The sequence below is a fragment of the Myotis daubentonii genome, chromosome 9 (assembly GCF_963259705.1).
Source record: "Myotis daubentonii chromosome 9, mMyoDau2.1, whole genome shotgun sequence".
In the NCBI taxonomy this organism is placed as follows: Eukaryota; Metazoa; Chordata; class Mammalia; order Chiroptera; family Vespertilionidae; genus Myotis; species Myotis daubentonii.
Window position 1 is genome coordinate 79443230 of NC_081848.1, and position 19625 is coordinate 79462854.

Here is a 19625-nt window from a genome sequence, read left to right on the forward strand (position 1 = left end):
TTTTAACTCTCCCTTGCTAGAATGAAAACAAAATACAGTATGATGCATTTATTAATTACATTCTAAGCCCAGAAAGAAGTAATTCTGGTGAAAATGTGCCTTTGGTATTTTCATGTAATTTTCTGTCATCGTATATCTTTTTATTATTTTTTTAATATATTTTATTGATTTTTTACAGAGAGGAAGGGAGAGGGATAGAGAGTTAGAAACATCAATGAAAGAGAAACATCGATCAGCTGCCTCCTGCACACCTCCCACTGGGGATGTGCCCGCAACCAAGGTACATGCCCTTGACCGGAATCGAACCTGGGACCTTTCAGTCCACAGGCCTACGCTCTATCCACTGAGCCAAACCGGTTAGGGCTGTCATCATATATCTTTACTTAGTAAAATGAAGTGAAAAGCTGGGATGGATTTGAGAGGTTCTTTAAATAGTTTTTCTGCCTTCAAAGGGCAAATATTTAAATTTTCTAAATAGGCAGCAGATGGCTGTCCTCTGGAAAGTCAGCAGACTCAAGATGCCATAGTGTCCAAGTAAAATCTAGTTTGCATTATTTTAAGTCCATTTCTCTTTTTTTCCAGTGAACATAGGAGACCAGTGCCCACTCTCTAGAGCAGCGGTTCTCAACCTGTGGGTCGCGACCCCTTTGGGGGTCGAATGACCCTTTCACAGGGGTCGCCTAAGACAATCAGAAAACACATATATAATTACATATTGTTCTTGTGATTAATCCTTATGCTTTAATTATGTTCAATTTATAACAATGAAATTGGGGGTCACCACAACATGAGGAACTGTATTAAAGGGTCACGGCATTAGGAAGGTTGAGAACCACTGCTCTAGAGCAAGCATGTCACACTCGTGGCCTGCTGGCCAAGAGTGTGACATGCTTGCAGAGGATCCTGATAGTATTTAAGCCACCCTTTAGCCTTTTTTGTTTTTGTTTTGAGTTAAGAAATGTGAATCACTGATTCTAATAACAGTCTAATACAGTGATGGCGAACCTTTTGAGCTCGGCGTGTCAGCATTTTGAAAAACCCTAACTTAACTCTGGTGCCATGTCACATATAGAAATTTTTTGATATTTGCAACCATAGTAAAACAAAGACTTATATTTTTGATATTTATTTTGTATATTTAAATGCCATTTAACAAAGAAAAATCAACCAAAAAAATGAGTTCGTGTGTCACCTCTGACACGTGTGTCATAGGTTCGCCATCATTGGTCTAGTAACATTCAAGATTTTACTGCAAAGGCCCATAATTATGACCTGGAGTCATTAAGAAAGGGATTATCTTCATTAAGCCTTATATACTGAAATATGGAAGCATATAAACCATTTTAGAAAGCGTTCCATCAAAATCATAAAACATTTTTAGTGGCTTAGGAAAAAAATCTGTGTTCAGAATCCCCATGCTTTGACTGTTTCAGAGGGTGAAGGGTTACCTGTTACTGGCTTCTGCTATAGGAAATAACTCCTATCCTATCCTATATAATAAAAGGCTAATATGCAAATTGACTGAACAGCAGAACAACCAGTCACTATGCTGCACACTGACCACCAGGAGGCAGACCTCAATGCAGGAACTGCCCCTTGGTGGTCAGTGTGCTCCCACAGAGGAAGTGCTGCTCAGCCAGAAGCTCTGAGCTGGGCTTATGGCTGGTGAGCACAGCAGGTGGCGGGAGCCTCTCCTACCTCCATGGCAGCACTAAGGATGTCTGACTGCCAGCTTAGGCCAGCTCCCTAAGCCATCATTCAGACATCCCTCAAGGGCTCCCGGACTGCAAGAGGGCGCAGGCCAGGCTGAGGGACCCTCGCCCCCTGAGTGCATGAATTTCAGGCACTGGGCCTCTAGTTTTCTATAAAATCCCCCTTGGTAATTAGTTTATGAGAGTTACTTGGGGAATCTTGTTAAGATGCAACTGCTTAACCAATGGACACAGACACTGGGGTGGTGGGGACTTGCCTGGGGTGGGAATGGCTGAGGGGGGGTCAATTGGGGAAAACTTTTAAGAATAAAAAAAATAAAAAAGATGCAGTTGCTGACTTAATAGCTGTGGGGTGGGGCCTGAGAGCCTCCATTTCTACTCCTGCAGTAGCAGGTCCTAAAGCACCTGGCCTACTGTGCCTTCTTATGTTGTAAGTGGATAAAAAGCTCCTTACCAGTAGTTTCCTAGGACTCACTTAAAAACTGTGTCCTAAAATGTAAAGTTCAAGATTGCTACACAAATATTAAAACTCAAAACCTTATCCAAGTGCCCCTAAATTTAAAAAGTATCCAGTATGTAAAAATTTTTATGAATAGAAATTGAAGGATCTAAAATAAAAACTGATTAAACCAAGTTAAACATGCAGAAGAAAACATATATTTTCAGTGCAACACTTAATTCTTCTCATACAGTTTCTAAAATAGCCATTGATGGTGTAGACAGTCCTACTCCCCCTGGGCAGACCGGGTTGGTTTGGCAGCAGCGGGGACCCTTAGCCCCTGTGCTCAGCAGTTGATGCAAAGGTACTTTAACAGGAATACACAGAAAATTTATTAATGAAGCTTTAAATCTTGGTGGACTTATTTGAATATGAAACTATCTGCTCTGGTTCATCTTTTGAGCAAGGATTTACCAGAATGTTGACTCACGTCATGTTCAAAGATATCATTTTATAGAAAATAAGGAAAATCTATAGTGCTTTATTTGAATAAACCATAAATATATTTTAAATTACTAATTTGTGGGCTTTTCTCTCTTTGGGGTTCAAACAAAGTGACTGGAAGAGAGAAGTTTGGAGCTTGGATTTTAATACTCGCTGTCTGTTACTTATAGAATGGTCTCTTTGTTTCATGTTTATACATTTGTAATTGATTGTCAGTTTTCATTTCCTCTTTTGTGTTCCTTTTCCTCCTTTCAACTTCTTTCAATGTACTGTGTTCAGAAACAGTAGATGTTTAATGATTTGAAAATTTTCCAAACTAACTATCATGCTTTCATCTTAATATACCCCTTTATTTACTAATAAGCAAGTCAGAGTTACAGCATGAATTCCTAGAAATAGTATAAACAAAATAGTAATTTCAGTTTATTGGAAAATATTTAGATTTAGTTCACTTCAATTATGAAAATTAAATTCTTCCTTTTAGCTGGAAAATAGAGCTGTTAGTAATACCTCTGATTTTCAAAAGATCAGAGTGGGGAGTCAGATATAGTAAAGCCGGTACAGATGCTTCCAGTCATGCCCTTTGTGGAGACTGTAGAACCCAGAGATCGGACAGTGTCCTGCGGAGTGGGCGACTTGGAAGTGAGCTGAGCAGAAAATAATGTTATAAAGAAATGCACGAGTCACTTTTTCTTTGGAATTTTTCTGATCCAAACTGCAGTCTGTATAGTCCTTACTCATCCTTCTACTACTGTAATTATCTAATTTTATTTTACTTTATGTATTTGATTATTTATATCTACTGTTGGATATGAATTTATAAATCACGTTAAGTGTCACTTTGAAATTAAGTGCTTGACTAGAAAGCATAAAGAAATTCTTAGATCTTCTAACTCGGTGTAATGTAAAACGATGTTCTATGGGAAGAAAGAATTTTAGAATCTGGCTTTTATCATGCTGAGACTGGAATACCAGTGTCTTAAGGATTTTTGCAACAGCTAATATTGTGAATCTGCTTAGAGATTACAAGTACAGGATGTAAAAATAGTTTTTTATTGTTGTTGTTTGTTTTTGCATTTATATAGCGCCTTTCCTTCGAGGAGCTCAAGGCATTTTTCAAAATCTGACAGTTTTCCTCACAACAACCCTGTGAGGTAGGTAGAGTGCATTACAAACAATAATAAGATGCCCGCTCACCTGTCACAGCCTTTATGATGTTCTTTGATGTTAAATAATGGAGGTGTTAGCAAAACATGAGTTTTAGAACATGTTGCAAACCTTTTAAAATAGTTTGGTCTTAGTCATAGTTGTATTTAAAAAAAATCACTTGTACTCCATAACAGGGTAATTTTAAGAGAAATCTTTCATCAAAAGATCAGGAGTCACTCCCTGGGATTAGCTGAGCACTGAGTGCAAAACTCAGCCAGGTATGTTTCTGGTTGTTATTTGTTTTCAGGTGAAGAAGGAACGAAGAGCTGTGGCTCTGGCCGGCCGCCTCCTCCTCGGCACCTGCGCGCTGTCAGTTTGCAGTTAAACTTTCTTCAAAGGGGAAATGTGTTCACACTGTTGCCTCGTGGTTTCTTATTTTATATCTTAAATATTTGAGCATTTTTCTCTCTTTTCCTCTCTCCTTCCCTTGCGCCCCTTTTTTCTGTCCTCCTCTTCTTCCCCCTCCTCCAGTCAGCTCTTGGTTGTACATGCTGTGGAAGGGACAGTAGTACAGCTAACACAAATCTACAGCCTTTCTTCATTGCCACAGTGCTCTCTTGGGTTTGGATACAGAAAAACCAAATAGCAAGAAAACCTGGCAAGTCAGTCTCTGGAAAGAGTGGGGAACAGGTGTGTGGGAGTGTGAATTCATGTTTTTTTCTGCCCCTTTTATTAATAATGATTGTAAATGACTTTTTTTCTTATAGCAGCCATTCATCAGAGGTGTGGGAAGAGAAAAAGAAATGTTTGGTTTATTTAAAGTAGTAGATTTTGTGTTAGGGAGGAGGGGCATATTGATTTGGAAATCCAGATACCTGTTTCTCTTGCCTCCCCTGTCACCCCACTTCACCCCCAAATACCAAATTTAAAAGTATCTAGTACCTTTCCCTGTATTGCTAGAATACCAGCCAGCTCTGTTGCTGGCTGGGCTCTGGGCTGGTGTTCCATGGCAGACACAAGTCAAATCCTATTGTATGTGAAACAACATGAGAGGGCCCTCTGTGTCCACATAAGAGCAGGCTGAGGAAGGCTTCCCTTAATTAGCCCTCATGGGTCTTATTTTCTCCCTTCTGGAATAAGAAGGCTGTTTTAGATAGTCTAAATTTTCTTCTAGCTTTAAGAACCATCGTGTAAGGAGAGCTTTGTGCAATGTGTATGTGAGATTTATAGCGATTGTGATGAAGGAGAGGGCAAAGGGTATCTTTTTACTCAATAATAGAAAATTATTTTAATGTTTTGTAAGGTCTTCATTGCTGATTGCCTGGTCCTAATAGTTGTAATAATCTTAGGCTATTAAGTAATTTTTATTTCTCCTTCAGTATTTGTTATACTGGGATTTGACTTGGAACTGTCAGCCTGGTGATTTTAATGTCTATTTGTAGGATTATTGAAAACAGCTGTCTCTTCCCCTTCCTGTCTGCACCCAGAACCCTTTTCTTCCTTTGCCTCACTATCATTTCACGCCTATGTCAGCCAACTGTGACAGAAAGTTTGATGGTAAATTATATTTTAAGTGAAATGGAAGTTCTTGCTGTTGGCAAGTAACAGCTTTGCTTGTGTTTGATTCAGGAAAGCAGAAACAAAAGTCAGCACAGGAAACGTGGAAAGCAGAATATAGCTAGATCAAGAATAGATTATTTTGTGTTGGTTTTAGCATATAAATTGGCATCATGAACAAAAAGTAAACAAAATTATGATAGCTGAAGGGCATTTTTAGGTAGGAAGCTACAGATTTCAGGAAGTGGAGTGCACTTAGCAAGCCCATAGGAATAGCCAGTGTCCGTTCCAGGGCTGCAACTTACTTTTCTGTTGTGTCCTTAAAGCCTTAGGTGAATTTAGTCCTTACTCTGATTTGCTTGCTAATGTGTTGAGCCATGCAATTATTTTAAGTAGGGTGTCACCACTGGTCAATTCCATGTTGGACATAACCAATATTGCCGGGTTCTTTCTCTGTTATTTGTAGCATTAACGTCATGGATTATACATTGTATTTGCTCAGAGTGAAGTACTAGTATTGGCTTTTCTGTTCTCTGCATAAATCATGGGTTATCCATTTCCTGACATTTCATATTTTGTATTGTGTGAAGTGGCATGCCTTAGCTAACAGTTGCTTGGTTACCTTATCTGTCCTTCATGTGCAAACACCCCTAGTGTAGGTTTGCAGCAAGAATGGTTTAAGAAACCTGATCTTGACAAAAATCACTTGTGATGTCTACAAGTCATTTAATATAACTGGATGGAAGTTTGCAGACTTTCACAATTCTGCAAATCTTTAGATTATTTTGACAATCCTACTTAAACACATTCTGAATTGTTTAAAGGACTTCCACTCATCTATCTGTCAGAGTGGGTATGCTAATAGAACAGGGAAAATAAAATTATGACGTCCATTTCTTTATATGACGTCTCTGGGATATATTTGAACTCTCTCAGATGGTTCTGCTTAGTAGTTGTGAGAGCTTACCGAAGCTAGAGTCTGAAGCAAGTAAGTTCCTGAAGGGGTCAGCATGCATTAATGTATCAGAAGTCCTGTCAGCAGTAGTGTTATGCCTGTTCTCACCTCATGCCTTCTCTCTTCCTGTTCTTTCCTTTAATGTTGTTGCCCAGCTGATTCCCTCAGTCCCTGTGTGCATCTCTTTGAATGTAGCCTTAAGATGCTCTGCTTAAATTCCCTCCCACTTTGCCTGCCCTCCTTTGATTCCTTTCTGCCTATTCTGGAAAGCTAAATTCACACTCTCCTCATTGCCCATACATATCTTCACTTTAGTTATGATTTCCATACTTGAAAGTGCTATAGTGTAGTTGTGCCATAGTAACCTGCATTTGCCTATCGCCGCTTTGCTTAACTATTGATGCATGTGTATGTCCTTTAATCCTGGATAAATTTTCCATGTAAGAGCAGTGGCCTGTCTGTCACTTCTGTATTTCACCATAACACCTTTGTGTACACAGCACTTAATAAATAAGCCTTGGTGAAATATTGTGGCTTAAAATTTTACTGAAATGTTGTGACTACATTTATGATGGCTCATCTAGAAAGAATCCTGTGTGAGTGCTTCCTTTCCTAGATCTTGTCTCAGTTTTAGCATTTTCAGGTTTATGAGGTGCACAGTTTTAATTGTTATAGTTAAGGTGCATAGTTCAAATGCTTTTACTCCTTGGCCATTAATATTTTTTTTCTTAATGCATTCTATTTGAATAGCAGTCTGAAATTCCTTTTTTTGGTTGGATTTTTTTTTTTTAACTTTATTTGGGAAAATAAGCCAAATGAAATTGACATGAAAAGACATTTTAAAAACATTTAAATATTGATTTTTAGAGAAAGAGAAAGGGGGAGAGAGAGAGAGAGAGAGAGAGAAATATTGATGTGAGAAATACCGATCAGTTGCCTCCTGCACACACCCCAATGGTGGGGTGGAAGGTTGAACCCACAACCTGGGCATGTGCCCCAACTGGAATTGAACCAGCAACCTTTCAGAGTACTGAATGACATTCAACCAACAGAGCCACACCTGCCAGGGTGACATTTTAAAATTAAGATCCAAGTACCTTTAATTGTAGTACATGTTTTATTGAGAACACAACTTTAGAATGAGGGACTTGTAAACTTAATTTTATTTGGACTATGATTGTATCATGTGTTATTTTATGACTAGAAATGTAATATACTGAAGTCATTACAGCTAATTTTATAATAGAAGCCTTTTATAATGCTACGCCAACTGTTTTTCCTTACATCACCATACAGCAGTTGTACTTTTGCCCTCTTTTTGCTCTCTGAATGCAGTTGTCAAAGATTAATTGACATGGTGTTGGAACATCAAGGTGTATTTCAGGACTCACTGGGGTACTTGGTTTGGGGTTTTTCTAACTGAACGTAAAGAATGTTTTGTTTGTGGCATGATTTTGTTTGCTTCGTCATTCTTCTGAAGCTCATTGCCTGGCACTCTTCTGGCTTGATTCTGCATGTTTTTAAAAATTGTCATTCTAACCCACAATTAGATGAGCTCTATTGTAGGTCTTTCATTTTGTACCTCAGACTGGAATAAGCCTGAATCAGAGAGCATTAACTTGAGTCATCTGGTCACTTCTCAGTTAATGAGATAACAGTGAAATAACAATATTAAAATGCATTTTGAAGACAGAGAAGTTATGTTTCGTGGTGGTTAATATTACTTGAGTAGTAATTATAAAGATTATTGATTGTTCTCTTTTGTTCTGTCTCACAGTTTTTAGGTTACTATCTCTTTCTCAGTAATCTCTTAACAGTGGCTCAAGAGTGATGGCAGATAATTACAGTTATCGTTTTGATTTTGTTCAGATTTCGGCCTATTAAAGGAAGGCAAGAAGAGCTGAAGGAAGTAATTGAACGTTTTAAGAAAGATGAGCACTTGGAGAAAGCCTTCAAATGTTTGACTTCAGGCGAATGGGCGCGACACTATTTTCTCAACAAGAACAAAATGCAGGAGAAATTATTCAAGGAACATGTAGGTTTATTAATAAGATGAATACTGTTTATATGTTTGGATAAGAGTAAAGGAAACGAAAGCCTAAATTTTGGTGAAAACTTGAAATCAATTTTTTGTGAAACTATTCATATGAAGATCTAATAACATATAGGATCCTCTTTGACTATCCAAAGAGAAAACTTTGTCATCTAGAAGTGAAATTTGTGGTGAGCTTTTAGAGTAACATGGCCAAGCCATTAGGTACTCAAATATGTGAAATGTTAAAATATCAACAAAGTATTTTAAAAGTGCAACATTTTTATATTGTTAGTGGTTTGCTTTTATAATTCTATGAAAGTCTAGCAGGACAAACAATTTACTATAATGTTAATGTCAAATTTTTTCTTTTTTAGGTGTTCATTTACTTGAGAATGTTTGCAACTGATAGTGGATTTGAAATACTGCCTTGTAATAGATACTCATCAGAACAAAATGGAGCCAAAATAGTTGCAACAAAAGAGTGGTAACTATTGTATTAGTATAAACCCATAAAGTAATTTTATTTAAAGTTCTCTCTGAAATTACTGTTCAAGTGCTAAGGAAGTCATGGAGCCAGTGCAGGGCCAGTGCCTTGGCTCAGCAACCAGGGCCTATTGATGGCTCCTTATTCCCGTCTTTGTTGTTTAGAATTAGAAGTCTGAGTTGACCAGATTCTATGTCTAAGCTGAAGGGTGTTTTGTTCTCTTTTGGTTAAATCTGGGTTCCTGGCTCAATGACGGGACTACTGAAAGTTAGGGAGGCCAAGGTTGGACAGACTGGCTTCCGGAGTTGGTCGTTTACTGGCTTAGAAGAAAAGTTGGGTGTGACGCATTCATGATCCTAGGAAGTTGACAGGTGGAAACTTCTTAGCACATTGCTTGCTTTAAAATTATATATACAGCTGAAATACAAGTAGTAACATTGAGCTCCATTAGAGCGGTAACAGCCATATGGAAAAGGGAGAGTGTGTTTATATCTTCTTTCCTCTGATGCCTTTCTCCCAAAAGAAACATGTAGTCCCTTTCATATACCACCCTAATATATTTTATAGTAGAAATTTAGGGTCAAGTGCCTGAAATTGGAGGGCAGAGAGCATTACTCTCAGGCTCGATGGGGGTGTGTGTGTGTGTGTGTGTGTGTGTGTGTGTGTGTGTGTGTGTGTGTGTGCGCGCGCACGCGCGCGCATCTTGTTTATCTTGGGGATGATATGCCTGCTTGCCAGCTCCCGTGGCTACCTGTGGTGTCAATGGGTGTAGAGGTTTGAGGTCTTGGTCCTAGAGCTGTGCTGTCAGTACAGTAGCCACCAACCACATGTGGCTCTTGAGCTCTTGAAATGTGGCAAGTCGGAATTGAGAAGTGCTGTAAATGTGATACACATGCCAGATTTCATATTAAATTAAAATTTTCATTAATATTTCTTAAACTGATGACCTGCTGAAATAGTATTTGGGGTATATTGGATTAAAATACATTGCTAAAAGTAATTTCACAGGTTTCTACTTTCTTAAAGTGGCTGTTAGAAAATTGAAGATTCCGTGCTTGGCTTGCATTGCTGTCTGTGGGATGGCGCTGCTCTAGAGGATAGCATCAATTCTGGGTCCGCATAGCTCATTCCCACACTCATCTATGTCTCCTTCATCCAATGTCAGCAAGTTGAATTCCGTGTAGCAGGGATTTGAGTCCTTTCTACTTGCAAAGCACTATGCTAGGTGCTGCAGGGTATTCAGAAACATGGATAGGTACACAGTTCTGTCCTGGAGGACTCTCCAGCCTCTGGTAGGAATAGGGCAGCTGCACAAGTAACCATGGCAAAGGTTCTGGGGCTTCCTGGTGGGGATCCAAGCAAGTCAGCTAAAATATGCAGAGCTGGGTCTTCTCAATACTTGGATATTTATTGGACAGGCTTGTTTTAATAAAAGAAGCCACCTTATTTATAATTACTAGTAATTTTTAACATCACATATTTTAAATAGGAAACGAAATGACAAAATAGAATTACTGGTGGGTTGTATTGCCGAACTTTCAGAAATTGAGGAGAACATGCTACTTAGACACGGAGAGAACGACTTCAGTGTCATGTATTCCACAAGGAAAAACTGTGCTCAGCTCTGGCTCGGCCCTGCCGCATTTATAAACCATGGTAAGCGCGATTTCTCAGGTATCAGCACTAACGTGGGGTGGCACTGCTCAAAATTAGAATGGCGTAGCAATCTGAGTAAGGCCTTATCTTCCTTTGAAGTGGGGTAAGAATATGATTCCCCCCGCCCCGCCCCGAGTTATTAAAGTAATATTCCTGTAGTTTAACTGGAGACATACATTTCTACCAAAGGTTGTACAATTACATGGAAAGCTTATTTCAGATTTCTGTAATTGTTCGTGTTTCAGATCTTATCAACAGTTAATTGACTTTATTTTTGGACATTTTTCAGATTGCAGACCTAACTGTAAGGTAAGCATAAAAACTTTTTATCTCAAGTATTTAGTTTTTGCTTTAGGTACGAGTTTCTTAATAAGTTCATTTTATTTCAGTTTGTGTCAACTGGTCGAGATACAGCATGTGTGAAGGCTCTGAGAGATATTGAACCTGGAGAAGAAATTTCTTGTTATTATGGAGATGGGTTTTTTGGAGAAAATAATGAGTTCTGCGAGTGTTACACATGTGAAAGGTAAAGTATTAAGTAAGATGTTCAGCTTTTCCATTCTTTTAACCACCTTATGATCATGGGCATGAAATCACATTATCTCCTCATTATTTAAATGCAGGAATAGTCTTTTACATTCTAGAGCATTGCAGCCAGTAGCATGCATAAACAAAATCAAAGCGTCCTTAACTTTCAAGGGCATTGGCACCTGACCCTTAAAAATATTATTACCAGCTGTTCTTATGAATGGATCAGAGTTCAAATGTGCTTAAGTAGAGAATGGGAAACACCTTACAGACACACACACACACACACACACACACACACACAGCCACAGCCACAGCCACAGCCACAGCCAAGGTGGGGTTGCCCTGAAAATGGCAAGTGAAGTTCAGCCGCTGACAGTCATGTAAAAACCCTGACATAGTTTTGTGTATTATCAAGCTGTGTCCTCTGGATTTTTTTTATGCACATACTTTCATAATCCTAAGTTCTGTCACTTTGTGTGGTCCATCAAGGTTTGGGAGTCCTTGTGGATGCCCCAGATCTCCCTTGGCAGCAGTGATGTTCACAACACTCATTGGAGTGGCTTCTGCCTGCAGGAGCTCACAGGGGCAGCTCCCCACACTTATCTGGGTGGTGCTGCAGGAAGGCTTGGTTATGTTTGTTGAGCCCATTTCACGTACCTTGCACTGCCCTGGACACTACTGATCTTGACTCATTCAGTCCTCACAGCCATCCTGTGAGAGAGAAGTAGCAGTGTGGCCCTGTTGCAAATGCAGAACTTAAGTACTGAATCCAGACCTGCCTTGCTTCAGAGCCCTCACAGTTTCCGCATCATGTTGTGTTTGCAAATATGAGCGAAGATAATCGGGTGGTGCTACCTCTCCCACTGAGAACACCCAGCCTGCAGCCAGACCAGAGGCCCAGTTTTCTTCTTCCTTGGTAGCCAGACATTTCCCTTATGTTGGGGTGGGAGTATAAAATGTATCTTTTTCTATATAAAAAAATGGTTTAAGCATTGGTTGACTCTTAGACCAGTCTACAGAAAGACCCTTTAATCCATGAAGTAGTTTAATTATAGTTGAATAATGCTTTAAAATCATTTCATAGAGATGACATAGCGTAGCAGTTAAGTAAGTGCCTGAGATCTGTGTCAGACTGCCTGAGTTGGAATCCTGTGACGCTGCAATTCATTAGCTATGATTTCTTGGGCAACTTAGGTGCTCTTGTACCTTAATTACCCATCTGTAAAATGGGAATAATACCAGAAGTTATTTCATAGGGTTGCTGTGAGGATTAAATTAGTTATTTCACATAAAGTATGTAGAACTGTACACAGGTAACACTTAAATATAGGTTATTTTCCCATTAGAAAAGATGCTCCAAGAAGACAGAAGTTTTTACCTTTTTTATTTGCTCCTATATTCCCAGCATCCAGAACAGTACCTGGCACATAATAAGTACTTGAAAAATATTTGCTGAGTGAATGATCAAATGAAGCAAATGACATGCCAGTAAGGTTTTGGAGGTTGTCCTGAAAATGTAACCACACACTCAGGATTCCAAACCAGCCCTGAAACAGCTCTTTTACTGGTTCAGAACTGCACGCATTGTCGTGTTCCTCAGGTAGATTAGTTCTCTTTATTGAGCCTCCGTTTCTCACCGGTCAGATAGTGGTGATCCCACCTCCTCTCCAGGCTTAGTGTGAACAATAGAAACATGCAAGTCCTTCCGAAGTGGGAAGGCCTAATATACAGAACAGTCTACATGGCTAAATCAGACTCCTTGAGCAGTTTGACTGAAAGGGTGGCTATGAATATTCTTTAAATTCTCAGGAACACCAGTTTGATGAGAGGATGACGCTAGTCAGAGGAACTCATTCAATTGTTAACTGACAAGGTACTTTATATTAGGCCTACAAGTGAAAGGTAAGCAAGACTAGCACAGTGTCAGGCTGAGGGTGAGAAGAGGTGGCCCAGTGAAGAGTTGAGAGTGGACAGAATGTTTAACAAGATGCTGAGGTCACAAGTGGAGTGTCCTGGGTGCATTGGATGCATGTGTCTGGGCTGTAACCATCCTGACACAATAGTGATTGTAGTATGTTTCTAATAAGTACTACAAATTTCACTCTAGAAAATTTGAAGAATAAAATCTAATGAAGGACAAAATTATTGTAAAGTTTATATGAAAGTATGTTTGATAGCTAAGAAAAATTTTGTGAAGTATAGTTAGGGGAAATTTATCTTAACAGATATTAAAAGTTACTATGAAATAATTGTGACCAAAACTTGATGGATATTGGCCCAGAAATGGACAAGTAGGTAAGAGGGCATGAAGAGAGTCCTGAAAGAGAGATGAGTATGATGTTGGTGCAGTATTTCCAATCCGTGATTGGGAATCTGCATATGTGGAGGGCTGAAGGAGTTACATGTGGATTTTCAACTGCAAGATAGGGTGGTGCCCCAATCCCCGCGTTGTTCAAGGGTCAGCTGTAACTCATTGTGTGTCTGGAGGAAAACCAAGCTAAGCTCCATCTCACACTATGTAAAAATCAATTCCAGCTGGATGCTGGGAATATAGGAGTAAATAAAAAAAAAGGTAAATTTTAAAATACAATGCAAAACTATTTTTAAAACTTTAGATTATATGTCTAACCTTGGGGAAGTAAAATTCTTTTGAAAGAAGACAAGAAATGGTGAATACAAAAATTCTTGAATGGCTGAAAGTAAGTCAAAGACAGATAATAAACTGAAGGGGAGGGAAGTACATATATAGCAAAGAATTAATATTATAATTACAAAAAGCTCCTGTAAAGCAAGTCAAAGACAGATGATAAACTGAAGAGGGGAAAAGTACACATATGGCAAATAATTAATATTATAATTACAAAAAGCTCCAGTAAAGTAAGCTCGTAAGGAAAAAATAAATTCCACTAGAAAAGAAAGGTAAGAAAGATGCTGCACGGAAAATGATGGCTACAAACAAAGCAATTAAAGCAATTAGGTATTCATCTTCACTATCGGGTGGCAAAATTTAAGGAGTGCACTGTATGCTGCTGGTGAGGACTTAGAGAAGCAGGCAGGTGTTACTAGGGCTGTGAATTGCTGTAATCTTTTGGGAAAGGAATCTGGCAATACGTGTCAAAAAATAAATGCATCCATTTACCTGGCAGTCAGTCCCATATGGAAGAATTTACCCTATGGAAATATGAGCACCAGTTAGTAAGGATTTGGTGTCAAGAGCAGTATAGCAGCTGTATTCATGGTGGCAAACAAAAACAAAATCGCCCATAGGTTTTACTATCACTGATGGGGCGTTATTGAATAAATTATGGGATGTTTATGTAAAAAGTACAACTTTTGTAACATGTGTTCAATACCAGTGTATTTGTGCATGGTTGTTTAGTGACTGTATGGCATTACCCTGCTGGTTTTTTTGCCTGGAGGGCTCCCACAGTGTATGGAGGTGTGTAGACCGTGGGAAAGGAGTGGAAGCTGGTGTGCCGGCAGGTGGTTAGCACTGGACCTCGGGGCTCTGGGCTCCAGGGGTTAGGAAATACTACCAACTTCTGCTTTATGCATATTTATATCCTAGGATTGTTTGGCTTGTTGCAACAAGCATAAGCATGTATTACTTTCCTAAGTTGAAAAAGGGAGGGTAGTGGAGAAGCAGATGAAGAGTAGAGCTTTCTTTAAATGTGGCCCATCTTTCTAGAAATGAACCAGAAATGTTGCATGTTCTGGTAAAAAGGCATGGAATATCTAAAAATAATTTATTACTTTCTTTGTCCATAGGAAATGAAATGGCCTTTGGGATTTATGGATTTACTTTCTGAATATATTTTGGGGTGGGTGGGGTGTAACTGGTTGCCTGCCTCAGTGAGGATTTCTAATGCACCTTTTGAAAAAAGGAATTGAGGCAGTCCCACAATAAGTTTTTTGTTGTTTTTACAAAAGCCTTAATAAAAAGAGAATTCCATATCCATTCTGTGAAGATGAAGAAAGCAAAAATACTTACATTACTTAACAAAAATAGATTCGGCATTAGGTTTGGGTCTGTGCTCCCTAGCATGAAAAGGTAAGAAGAGGGTGGGGAGAGAAAATAAAACTGTTGTCCTTTAGCAAATAGTGAAACGCTCTGATTCCTTGGGGGAGGAAACCCTGAAAGATCAGTTCCAGGGGATCTCAGTGGGGCCAGGTCGCTTTCAGAGGAGGGCAGTTAGGATTTTGTCACAGGTCAGAAGCTGTTGTTATATGGCTTTTCCTTAATAAGCGAAGGCCAGTGAAGGGTCAACCAGTGAAGGCCGTTCTATCCAGAGAGACTTCTCACTTCTTAAATGCAATAGGAGTGCTTTTTAAAAACCTCTTAACATGTAATTTACTTACTCTTTTGAATAGAGCTGAGTAGGAATTTTCCTTTATACGCTGAATAAAGCAGAGCTTTGCAAAACTACATCCTTTAGGAAGTCTAAGAACTCTCTTAGTAAGTACGCTCACTTCAGAAAAATTACGTCAATACAAATAGTTAGAGCAGGTTAGAAATTGTTCTTATCCCGTGGGAAAAGCAAGTTTTTAGTGTCTTATTTAGTAACATTTTTATAGCTTAATTGTGGTTGTTTATGTTTAATTCACTAACTTTAAAGAGTCATTTAATAGTTTTTATAGTTCAGAAAGTGAGCCTTGCATTAACACAGCCTAGCCTTCTTAGACAGAATTTCAGGTGGAATTTGTATCTAACATTCAGTTCTATCTAAGTAATGCCTCATTTATGGAAATTCTCTGGTTTCGTTTTTTCATTTCTTAATTCTCAATATTCAGTGATGTAGTGTTAAATTGTGCAGAACAAAGCTAGAATATAATTAACAGGTGCATTATTTAAGCTACAATTTAGACCTAACTATTGCACCAACCAGTTTTGAAATTGAAGAATTAGTTATCTACACATGAAATTCTATAGGGTTCAATGGTTTCTCATGGGCAGTTAATAATTGACAATAGTCATAAAAATTTGTCTTGTGGTTTTAAGTTTAGGGTTTTTTGTTGCTTTTATATACATACCTAATTCCTTTTGAGAGTCCTAGACTTGGTAAATTTCCAGTGATGGTCGAGGCCTCATCAGTTCATCACATCTGTAGATCTGATGCGTCCCAGAGCCCTCGGCAGCCGACCTTACGGTTAGTAAGTACGCTGTTTGTTTGACGTGTGCTGTTTTCTCTTTCAGACGAGGAACTGGTGCTTTTAAATCCAGAGTGGGACTGCCTGCGCCTGCTCCTGTTATCAATAGCAAATATGGACTCAGAGAAACAGATAAACGTTTAAATAGGCTTAAAAAGTTAGGTGACAGCAGCAAAAATTCAGACAGTCAATCTGTCAGCTCTAACACTGATGCAGATACCACTCAGGAAAAACACAATGCAAGTAAGTAAGGGAGATTTGATAAGCATCTTTTCTTAAGTGTTTTCACACAATTTGTTTTCTAAAGTGTGTTTCAGTAGTTTTGATCTTTTAAGTATTGAGAGAAACCCTGGGACTCGTGCACTCCAGCAGCATCGCAGGATTCTAGAAATGATTTGCCACAGAAGCAGGCTTGTTGGCCTCCAGACTCAGTGCACTCGTCTAGACTGACCTGTCTGCTTTCCTTGAATACTTGGTAACTGGATATTCTTCAGCCTGTGTTCCAGGGTCATCATATATGTATGAAAGAAACATTTTCCAGGTGTTAGTTTCACCATAATTATATCATTATGTCTTCTGAGAAGACAGGACGGGGTGGAATCTGACAGGCACATACGTGTTTCTGTGCCTAGCCAGCCTGTTAGGGTGGAGGATGGACTGGGGGAGGTGATGGCTTCTGGCTTCAAGGTTTCCACCGTTTTACTACTCACCCAATTTCCTAAGTTACCAGTTACTGACTCGTAATTGTGATAAAGGAACATTTTAGATGTCACTGTGCTATGACGTATTAGCCACTAACAGAAGTAGCAAGATGAAAGGAGAAAGAAGCAAGCTTCAAGAGACCAGGTCAGGGAGGGGGCGCAAGACCTAATGGAACTGGAAAAAGAGGGAATGAAGAATAAAGAGAAAAGAAAGAGAAGAAAGCCGAAACGAACAGAAGAAAACACATCATCTTGATGGAGCTTTGAGGTCCTGGGACTATTGTGGTTGCGGCTGCATTTCACCTCGGTGACGCCAGTTTCCTCCGGCTCCACCCAAATAGGAGGCTCCTCAGCCCGACTGCTCTGACAGGCACTGAGTTCGCACGTTTTGGCTTGGTGGTCCCCTGAGTATGCGAGTTTCGGCACTGAATGTTCACAGGTGCTTCTAGGTCCTGATGCCCTCTGAGGTCTGGTTATTTCAGGCTCTTTTCCCTGTTTTCACACCCAGCACTGGTGCTCCCCTCCTGTACAGAAAATCCCAAAGAAAGGGAAGAATCCCACAGTGGCAAAGCTCAATGCCATGAATTCCCAGATCTACCGCTGCTGGGAGTCGGAGGCCACCCGTGACCTCTTTAGTGTAAAAGTTGTCCTGTGTACCGTCCGGTTTATAAAAATGTCCAACGTGAACAAAAGAGCAGTTAGTCTGTCACTCACTGTGGACTGCTGGTTCTAATAATAAATACAGCACAATCACGATTTGTTTTCTGAGTCTGGTTCCTTGTGAGACAGGAGACCTGTGAGACCTATACGTGGAGACGGCCACCGTGCTGTCCACATTGATTGGCTCTTGACATTCGTGGGGGTGCTTTGTGTTTTTATTCATTAACTGTATTTCTAATGCATAGATTCTGAACTCAGTACAACACTTAGTTTGAAAGATTGGAATACAAGTATTTTTGGAAGGTTTTGAGTATATTACTAAGTGACCATCAGGGAATATTTATTAATAAACCAAATACTTACTAAAAGCCTGGTAGTAGTTGAAGAGATACATATATGTAGGAGACTCAGCCCTCGGGAGCTTATGCCTAGTTCCAGGACAGGACAGGTGCACAAGTAACAACGCAGAGCCACTTTCCTAAGTTTAGAGGGAACAGTAATCCCTCTGAGCTGTAATCTCAGCATTACAGAACAGGTGCTCACTTCCCGGTGGCTGCGGATGTGGGGACGCTGACTTCATTCAGCTGCTTTCTGCAGAATGACTGACTGACTGGTACAGAGTGAATGTGCTAACTGAGGGCCGTGTGGTGGGCGTGCTCTGTGCTCTAAAGGAGTTACAGACTTACCCAGTCACCTCCTCGGCCAGCATACACTCCGCCGTGTTCACGCAGTATTTTCCTGAACTCTTCCATGCATTCTTTTAGGCTGTGTTTCTTTTGGTGCTCGTGTCTTAAACACAGCCTCCTAGCCGTGTGAGAGGGAGGCTTGTTAAGAACACAGCTGGTAGCAAAGCCAGAGTGCCTGAGCCTTTCTCCTGAGGGCGGTGGTATCCATTGGGTCAGAGTGCACTCTCCGTGCGTAGCTGCCCACTTTGATTCTGCAGCTTGTCTGGGCTTTAGTGGCTGATGGAGGAGCTGCTTTCCCTGAGCAGTGTGTATATTCTTCTTAAACATTTCTGCCTAGTGGGAAGAAAATTATTTCTTTCTTCCACACAGATCCTTTTTTAAAAAGTGTTTTAATCCTCATCTGAGGATATGTTTAATTTTCATTGACTTTACAGAGAGAGGGAGGGAGGGAGGAGAGAGAAACATTGAGATGAGGGAGAAACATCAATCAGTAGCCTCCCATGCACGCCCTGACATGGGATCGAACCTGAAACCCAGGTATGTGCCCTGATGGGAGTCAAACCCACAACCTTTTGGTATGTGGGGTGATGCTCCAACCAAATGAGCCATCTACCAGGGCCAGACCCTTTTTTGAAAGGTGTCTTGGGAGCCACAACCTGTTTGCTTTAGCATCTACAGAGCGGAAACAAATGCTTTTTTTTTCTAAGTATTTTTTTAAATATGTTTTTTATGATTTCAGAGGGAGATAATTAGAAACATCAATGATGGAAGAGAATCATTGATCAGTTGCCTCCTGCATGACCTCCCGATTCATGGGTCAACACAACCACTGACCCACACCAACCAGGCGAGAAATCCTTTTCACAGATTCAGTTCGCATGCCTGAATTGTGCCACTATTGGAAGATTCTGGTTTTTGTGCCTGAATGGCTGGGCCATGCCCCATAATCACTGTGATATGGAATGTGTGTCATTGCAAATGCCTCAGGTCGGTGCAGAACCCGGAAGACTTGGCCAGTGGAGTAAGCTTATCTTAACTAAGGATCGCCTATCCTGGAGGTAGGAGATGTGTCACTGCTTCTCTCTCTCCTGTCACAGACAGCACTCCTTTCTGCCGAGCCCGCAGGCCCCATCCAGGCAGTCGCTGCCAGTCTGTGTTGGTCACGTAAGATGGAGGATGCTGGCTCCTCAAGTTCTGAAGGTGTCGGCTGTGTGTGGTCCTCGTGTCACCTCGGTTCGTGTTAACTGTGCTCCTGGGGTTTCTCCAGCACAGAGCGAGGACGCAGCCCTGGCACTCGGGGAGCTTTGGGGTCCTTGTGCTGCTCTTGTGTCTGCCTGCGATTCTTGATGCCCAGGCAGGGCTGCCTTATGATTTTGAGGACACCCTGAAATGACTCTGAGGGCTGTGC

General features: G+C 40.2%; 1 protein-coding gene across 11 annotated transcripts in view; it reads left to right on the forward strand.

Annotated features, from left to right (window-relative positions):
- KMT5B (lysine methyltransferase 5B) overlaps positions 1–19625 on the forward strand; it is a 49624-nt gene that overhangs the window by 24276 nt on the left and 5723 nt on the right. For 8 of the 11 annotated variants that reach the window (XM_059709858.1, XM_059709860.1, XM_059709853.1 and 5 more), the window contains 7 exons: positions 3741–3809; positions 8186–8351; positions 8726–8835; positions 10325–10491; positions 10781–10800; positions 10881–11017; positions 16217–16413. In XM_059709858.1, the coding sequence (XP_059565841.1) occupies positions 3741–3809; positions 8186–8351; positions 8726–8835; positions 10325–10491; positions 10781–10800; positions 10881–11017; positions 16217–16413 (866 nt within the window). Of the gene's footprint in view, positions 1–3740; positions 3810–3998; positions 4083–8185; positions 8352–8725; positions 8836–10324; positions 10492–10780; positions 10801–10880; positions 11018–16216; positions 17626–19625 lie in introns of those variants that run through there. The other 3 variants (XM_059709862.1, XM_059709863.1, XM_059709859.1) reach the window with 3 other exon arrangements.